The following is an 8,963-nucleotide window of genomic DNA, read 5'->3' as shown; positions in this document are numbered from 1 at the left end:
AATCTGATTTATTGTATAGATATATAGATATGATTTATAGATATATTAATATACAAAGCAACTATGGCACTGACCACATGTAATCAGAAGTCAGTACAGGCAAGCAGCTACATGCTGATGATTCATGGGTATAATAACATGCATAGGTTTAATTCACAAAGCTAAACACAATCCTTTTTTTTTTTTTTTAAGTGACAGGTATGACAGCTAACTAATTTATTGTTAATGCACCTATCAGCATATTCAAGGTAAACTAATTCCCCTGTATCAGTTAAGCTAAACAAGCATGCATCCGTTTGCTGCTGGTAACTCACTTTTTGTTTCCTGCATCACCTTTGAATATCCCAGACACAGATCCTGGGGGGGGCTAAATAAAAAAAGCATTCATTTTGCAGTTTCTTTATTTTTTTTTCATTTCTTTTTACAATGCTTATGACTACTAGGTTAGAAAAATGACAGGAAATCTACTGGTGAAGAAGAGTTGTCTTACAGTTCTCTGGTATATTTATATACTTTTCATATAGTGGAGATGTGACATGACATGAGAGTTGCCTTTATTGTACAGTGCAGATGCTAAAAAATACAGGAGAGCATATAGGCTGCAAGGCAGTAAGAGTTTGAATGAGCTGTCCTTTATTTGCAGGAAACCTTTTATTGAGAGAGAAATAGGGACGCCTCTGCTAACCTCCTCCAGAAAATGCCAACTACCTGGCTGCAACTAACCAGAAAACCAAAGTATAGAAAAAGTCTAGCTAGGACTTTTAATTTGCATACTTGTGCCAGGTCAATAACTCAAAGTAGCGTATTTGCCAGCGTATAAGGCGACTAGGTGTACAAGACGACCCCCTAATTTTCCACTTAAGTTTTTTAGGCTATACTCGTCATATAAGACTACCCCACTTCCGAGGCAACACCATTTAAAAACATCATGGATGGATGTGCGGTAATACTGTATGCACGGTAGCTTCGGCTACATACAGTATATGGCGTTGAGCCAATCACGGCGAGCGATGTATTCTATTAATGAATACAAAGCCTGCTTGGATTGGCAGAGGTTGTGTTCATCGCTCGCCGTGATTGGCTCAGCTCGGTATACTGTATGTAGCCGAAGGTACTGTAAATACAGTATTACCGCACATCCAGCGGGCTGACAGATTAGGGTTGTTGGTTTTGGGCCACCTTGGCATTGTATATACACTGCGTATAAGACGACCCCCGATTTTCGGGGGATGTTATTAAGTATAAAAAGTAGTCTTATACGCCAGCAAATACAGTATTTGTCAGTTGATCGGGTTGACAAACAGGGAAATAGTATTTTCAGAAGAAACGTTCAGCAATAGCAGCCTTTATACTACCCAAGTACAAGTTTACTATAGGTAGGTTATTAAAGTGTATCTATATGTGTAGTGGAGTAGGGATGGTTCAAGCTTTTCTTGTCATATTGGCGGGATTTCCCTTTCTGTCTTTGAGACACAACAGGAAGTGAGTGGCAATCTCCCTAAAGTGAGCATAACAGTTGTCATTCTAGCAGGTATTGACAAATAGAGAGGTCGACTCTCTCCAAAGATGCTGTGCAGCTACACAGTATCTTTTACATGTGCTACTGTTAATTGATATTAAAGATGTTGTTCTTGAGAAACAGGTAAACTGCAATGGGACAGTTTTTTTTTCTAAAAATGCACCATTAGAAAACACAGTTGTGAAAGCTGTGCCTTTTTGGAACAAGGCCATAGGTCTCTCCCATTCGCTTTAGTTTTAGGTGTAATAAGCACATGTTATATTATTGAGCTGTATATGGGTCCTTTATACTGTAGATATGGATTGCCTTCAATTACAGAATTGATTTAAAGGCAATCAATGAGGACCGAAAAACAGGAGCTGCCACTACTGACTTGTTTTGAAAAGGTACAAGCTCTGGGATTATCATTATCTTGGCATCTTTACCTAGTACAGCGATTGAACTTTAAAGTGAAATATTAATATACATTTTTTAATTAAGCAATATAGTTTGTTTTGATAGGTTACTACAACTTTAGGGTTGAATCCGTTTTAATTAACTCTGGGAATATCAGCAAGGCTCTATTGTAGAGGGGGGTTTAGCCATGTCATGGTAATGAGATATCAGTATTTTATTCTCCAGTCAGCTATGAATACAATGCCAGTCATCGTTTTAGCAAATTATCAGGTGCTTATGAGCTCCTCAAACACTCAGTTCTGAGCTTATAGAAGAGCTGTATAGATAAACGTATGCAGGCTGATTGCTGACCTACTTAAAAAATGTTTAGGGTTTGCAGACCTGATAAAAACATAGCACAGCAGTCAGTCAAGTCATACATTTGCATAGTTATTCCTGCTCAGGCTTTGAGGCACCATTTACAGTAGTGGTCCTTTGCAGTGAGTTAATGTGCCTTGTTGTGCGTTCTGGCAGTCCATTCATTATAATTGGGCTGCCAATGCACCAGCACAGATCAGAAAATGCGCCACTGCAAAACACAATAGACTATATATGCATTGTAGTGTGCTGTTGTGCCTTGGATAATAAAGTGCATTAGGGTACCCTTCACAATGAATGGCAGTACAACACACAGAGCCACGAGAACATTAGGGTCACCATGACAGACAAATAACGAAGATTTTTGAAAATGGTGGTTAGCAATGGTTATCCACATTTTCTTTTACCATCTCTAACTCCTATTATAAATACATTACACTTTGGGGTGTATTGAAAAAAAAAAAAATGAGTTATTCGTCCTGTGAAACAGCATGTATATGGGTTCTGTGTGAAAGGGGCAAAAACTGATGTTAGCATAGTTTTTTGCCAGGTTGAATGTAATTAAGTCATAAGATTACAGTAACTCAGGATAATACCGCATTACGGCCATTAGATAGCGCTAAGGATTATAGAAAGTAAATACTTGTTGATTATTTACTAGTAATTGATCCTCGGCTCCATTTAGTAGCCATAATGCAGCATTTCCCTGAGTCACTCTAACCCTATGAATTACATTCAACCGGGCAAAAAATATATTAACATTTGTTTGCCCCATGCACACAGAATGATGTTCTATGTCGCAGGATTATTGGCTTTGCACATTTTTTCTAAATACACCCATTTGTTTTCCTAACTGTCATGAGAGAAATCTAGGGGCTGTGCTTACTGACCTTCAAAAAGTACTAATTGAAGGGCTGCCAGGTTACTAACTGCTTTAAAACTTCCTGAGCAACTGATCCAGAATGAGCATGCAGCAAGTGTGTTCAGAACTCCTAATCTGCATAGTCGTGTTAGAGCCGTCACCCTGAGAGTAACACAGCCACAAATTCAGTATGACAGCCATGCAAATAGCATTTTCACCGGAAGAGTTCCGCGCTGCAGTAGAATCCTCCATATGTTTCTAACAGGCCTGAATCTTCCTGTTGCATTATACTAGCCCTTTTATTTTTTTAAATCTGTAAAGGAAACCATGTTCAAGTTTGATGAAGCTCCGTGAATGATATTGTAATAGTGATGCAGTCACAGTTCAGCTTGTGCTCCACATTCCCACCTATGTATAAGTTGCCTTATTTCTATATGTTTCCATTAAAAGCACACGTCTGCAGAATGAGGTAGTGATGTGTAAATCATCTGGGAGTTTGCATTTTTATATTAAAGTTTCTATGCCATACAGTTTGTTTTTAAACAGTAGTGAGCTAGGAATTGATGTGGAGCTCCAGGCAAACATTTAAATACCCACCTAAAATCAATGTACTGTATGATTACTTCTTCACTGACCATAGGATTGTCCAAGATGAGTCTTACGCTGGGCACACGCCTTACAACCATTGCAAGACTTTTGTCTTGTGATGGTTGTAAGGTCATTTTAAAAAGTACGATCTGCCCATCTTGGACAGGCAGATCGTACTTGCGATGACCGCAATGCTGACCGGGCAGTGTGCGCTTGCGGCTTTTATCTTGCGAACATACCACAAACCAGCCGAACATCGTACGATGTTCGGCTGGTTTTCGAACATGTTCCTAAGGTAAAAGTCGTGCGACCTTACAGTAGCAGAGGTCGCACGCCTTCCACACACCTTATGATAATCGTACGATCGCGGGATTTCCCGCGATTATCATTAGGTGTGTGGGCACCTTTATTCTTGCTGGTTCAATTTAACTAGTTCCTGGACCACCTCCCTGCTGGTTGGACAGAGGTGATGAGATTGATTCCTTGTCCGGTGAGCATACTGCAAGCAGAATGGTGATATAGGAAGCTGCATTACTGTAACAGGAAATATGTATGTCACCTACCTAGCTGTACTATGTAGCAGAAATGTGAAGAATCACAAGACTGGCTGCACAAGGAAATGCCTTGGCAGGTGAATAAACATACACAGCCAGATAAACTATTGAAGGTGCACCACTGAATACTTCAGGCTGAAGGGTTTGAACAATAAAGTGTGGCTAGCCAAATGGTAAAACATCCCAAGTGCAACATGTCACACAAAAAGTCACATTATCTGTGTCAAGTAAATCATTCTTCTGAAAATGAGTTGGTCAATATTTGGCACAGTTGAGGTGTGGCGTATTGCACTAATAATGGTGGTGCAATACGCCACCATCATTAGAATCATGCTTTCTAATAACCTATAGCTTCTATGACATAATAGTTTGTGAATTGTAATGTGCCACAGCAAAGGGATATCCTCGCCACACACCATACCGATCTATTCCCCCCATTGATGGGTGCTGAAGCAACTTGTGGATGGCACCATAAAGGAACATGTTTCCTGAACACTTTGGGTATCTTCCTTGGAAACTACCCTTATTGACACCCAGTCGTCATGTCAGAAACAGCAAAAATGCAATGTTTCAGAGCCACACAGAACTGCTTCCGCAGGCAGATGTGCTGTGTGACAATTCACATTCCTCTACTCATAGTTTATTGGGCCCATAGTACATTAATTTACATTGTATATTTAGCTGTTTGCCTGGCGTTCCACTTATAGGATTAAAGAAGAAACCAAGGCCAGACTTAAAGGAAATCTGTCCTAAGAGAACATTTGTGTCTGTCATTGCTGACCTCCTTTAGAAAAGGCTGGTTGCCTGGCTTTCTCCTTTGTGTCTCAAAATTCCTAATGTTAAATACACGTTAGGGAATTGTAAAGCAGAAGAGACAAGTAGTCAGCAGGACAGCCAGGCAACAAGTATTTTCAGCAAAGGAATGCAAAGGCAGCCTCCATACTCTCAGCAGATGTTTCCTTCAAATTTCTACACATGCATAGTAAATACGATGACCAATTAAATGGATATGCGACTCTTCATGCAAACATCAGGTTCACTGCTTTCCACAGTACAGTCACTGTAGTCCATCTTGCAGTGGTCACAGTCACAGCTCAATGCCACAGGGTAGGTGAAGAATGGGTCTGTGCCAGGCAAACAGTCTGGCAGTCTGATGGTGTCATAGCGGATCTCTTTATAGGTGCAGATATGCTGCTTAAATGAGGAAAGAGCAGTTTTGTACACTTGATCCTGTTGAAAGAGAGAATGGGATGTTATCCAGTTCAACAAATGTTTCCTTGTACATAAAGTAGAAGAGATTCTGATCCCAAAATAAAATGATTGCTTGCAATTTAAAGGAAAACTCCTGAAATGATCTATGTTTTCAACTTACACTGGGTTAGCTTGGTCCAATGTGCACACATATCCATAAATATAAGATGTTTACTGAATGGTGGAGGAATGAGATGACAAAATCTGGAGCAGCTGTGCATGGCAACCAATCAGCTTCTCTCTTTCATTTTCAAATCTTAACTGAACAAACTTTCCATTTGGTTCTGCAGTTGCCATAATTTGCTAAAACTGTTACATTCAAATGTCTCCCCCTTGCAATATGTCACCCTTGAGGGTTTTTTGTACACTATCTCCAAAAATCTCTTCCTGTTTGGCTTACTGGTTTTTGCACTGCCATTTAAGTCATATTTCAGGCATCACCTGCAACAGGAGTGTTATTATTGGTGAAAAACTCTCTTGGGGCTCATGTTGGTGGGGGTTCTTGTCAAAAGCAGATATTTTGTATTCAAGCACAGCTGTTGCTTTCAAATAGAAAAGACTTTGCCTGCAGTTCAAGTGCACCTCAGTAGGACATACTGCATCCAAATAAACACAAAACAGGTCATATGCAGCCTCTCATGTCGTGTATTGCTCCATTAAAGTCAATATCAGTTTGCTGATCTGTGTTTATAATACAGATCAAACACAAGAAAACCAGGCCAGTGTGTCTGAGCTGTAAGGGTCATCTTTAATACAGTGTATAATGTATTGCTGGGATTTGTAGTCCTCTCTAGCTGATGATACAGCACAATGTACCAGCAGCTACACAATTATAGCAGCTAGAGAGGACTACAAATCCCACTACCCCAGCTATACATTAATGCAGCACCATGTGGGGTGGGAGGGGAGTGCAGGCTTACCTGAGCAGATATGTACGCCGCCAAAATAAAAGAATTCTTCACCTAAAGCAGTGGTTCTCAACCTTTCTAGGGCCGGGACCCCTTGGTAACATTTGCCAAAATGTAGGGATGATGCGGCTGCTGCAGCGACATCTGGCGGCGTGAAGGGAGAACTGACACTGCTGCGCTGGGAGAGTGCTGAGGAGGACTCTCACCTAGCACAGCAGAAATCACACAGGTTGAGAACCACTGCTTAAAGGAGACAACAAATCCCAGAGGAATACAACAAATTGCAGCAATAGTCCATTATACTATAATGTTCTATTGCTGGGATTTGTAGTCCTCTATAGCTGGTGTTATTCTGCAGTTTGCTGTATAATGATTATACGGCGCACCGCAGAATAACGCCAGCTATAGAAGACTACAGCAAATCGCAGCAATAGTACATTACACCATAATGTACTATTGCTGGGATTTGTAGTCCTCTGTAGCTGGTGTTATTCTGCGTTGCGCTGTATAATGTACTATTGCTGGGAGTTGTAGTCCTATATAGCTGCTGGTATTCTGCAGTGTGCTGTATAATGATTATATGGCGCAATGCAGAAAAACACCAGCTACAGAGGACTACAAATGCCAGCAATAGTACATTATAGCATAATGTATTATTTCTGGGATTTGTAGTCCTCTGTAGCTGCTGGTATTCTGCAGTGTGCTGTATAATGATTATACGGCGCAATGCAGAAAAACATCAGCTACAGAGGAATACCGCAAATCACAGCAATAGTACATTATACTATAATGTACTATTGCTGGGATTTGTAGTCCTCTGTAGCTGGTGTTATTCTCCATTGTGCCGTATAATTTATTATTGCTGGGAGTTGTAGTCCTATATAGCTGCTGGTATTCTGCAGTGTGCTGTATAATGATTATAGGGCGCAATGCAGAATACCACCAGCTATATAGGAATACAACAAATGCCAGCAATAGTACATTATACATACATTGTAGGGATGCACCGATACCAATACTAGTATCGGTATCGGTGCCGATACAGAGTATTTGGGCGAGTACTCGTACTAGCCCAAATGCTCCGATACCTTTCACGCTACTAGAACTTCCGGTCAGAGGAAGATTTGCTCTGACTGGCAGTGCCGCGAGGAAAGATGGAGCTGGAAAGCTGGCTCCATGTTGTTTGGCTGGCTTGATGCTGATTGGCCGGGAAGCCGGCTTCCCAGCCAATCAGTGTCGAGCCATTCACGTGATTGGCGCTCAGCCTGCTACTGTGCATGCACAGGATTTCTGAATGAGAGCACTGGGCAGTCTGCGCATGCACAGTAGCAGGCTGAGCGCCGATCACGTGGGCGCTGTACAGAGGAGACAAGGGGAGATCTTGGAGAGCGGTGTCTGCCCTCTTGGAGAGCGCTGGCCGAGGGACTGGTACGTTAATGAATGTGATACGGATGAGGGGAATTAGGTGCCGGGTCATGTCACCATATTGTCAGATCTGTTTGGCCGGCCTTGATGCCTATTGGCTGGGAAGCCGGCTTCCCGGCCAATCAGCATCCAGCTGGCCAGACAGAATGGATTGGGTGCAATAGCTAGTTTGCTATTGGCTATTGCAAAGTGAAATAACCAATAGGAATCTAGCTATGTGTTCCTATGGGTTTATTGTTTTGATTTTTTTCTGACTGATGACGGCCTGCGGCCCGATGTCAGAAAAAAAAAACCAGCAGAAAAGGTTTGCTCTGCTCGATCGAGCAGAGCAAAGCTTTCTGGGAGAAAGTTGTTTTTTTCTCTCTGATTTACGGCCGCCTGCGGCCCGATGTCAGAAAAAAAAACAAAAAACAGTGGAGAAAGTTTTGCTGTGCTCGATCGAGCAGAGCAAATCATTCGGCCCCCGGCGGGGTCGCGACCCACACGTTGAGAACCGCTGACCTAAAGGGATGCAGATACTGCAGTTTTTGAGATTGAAACACTAAGATTGCACCAGATGCCTATAATGAAGGTAGACTCTCCAATTCAGAAATCAGTTGGAGAAATAACAATGTATACAGTTTACGTTGAACAGAGCAGTGATTTACTCTGCTCGCTATCGAGAGATTTACCTGCTTGTTGACAGTAATGTTATTAGTATCTCATGGATTTCAGTGTGCTGAAACTTAGGTGCCTACTAACAAGCAGTTCATTCTTTGAGTAGTGAAAAGATATAACCTAGGGCTAAAAAGCCAATTTTTGTAGCTTAATTGCACTACTAAAATCTCAGGAGATAAATCTCTTTGCTTGTATTACGTTACTTTTATCTTTCATTTAACTGCTTGCCGTCCGCCTGTTGTAAAAAAACGGAGAGACGGCAAGCTCCCATTGGCAGGTCGCCGTAATTAAACGGCTCTTTTTTTCTGCTCACGTGCACCCTCGTGCGCACGCACGCACGCACACACAGGCATAAAAAAACAGTTGAATGTAAACAGCCATTACCGGCTGTTACACACACACAGTCGATCGGCGACTACATAGCCGTCCAATCGCTTGTATGTGCT

General features: G+C 41.6%; 1 protein-coding gene across 1 annotated transcript in view; it reads right to left on the bottom strand.

Moving 5' to 3' along the window:
• Positions 1 to 5,275: 5,275 nt before the first annotated feature.
• The window catches only part of LOC108802167 (lutropin subunit beta), an 8,542-nt gene continuing 4,854 nt past the window's right edge, over positions 5,276 to 8,963 (bottom strand). The window contains exon 3 of the mRNA XM_018574035.1: positions 5,276 to 5,506. Within this exon, the coding sequence (XP_018429537.1) occupies positions 5,276 to 5,506 (231 nt within the window). The remainder of the gene's footprint in view (positions 5,507 to 8,963) is intronic.

This window comes from Nanorana parkeri, unplaced genomic scaffold (assembly GCF_000935625.1).
Source record: "Nanorana parkeri isolate BGI_ZX_2015 unplaced genomic scaffold, ASM93562v1 scaffold2688, whole genome shotgun sequence".
Classification (NCBI taxonomy): Eukaryota; Metazoa; Chordata; class Amphibia; order Anura; family Dicroglossidae; genus Nanorana; species Nanorana parkeri.
The sequence above is the reverse complement of the archived record's forward strand: the minus strand, read 5'-3'. Positions and strand labels throughout refer to the sequence as shown.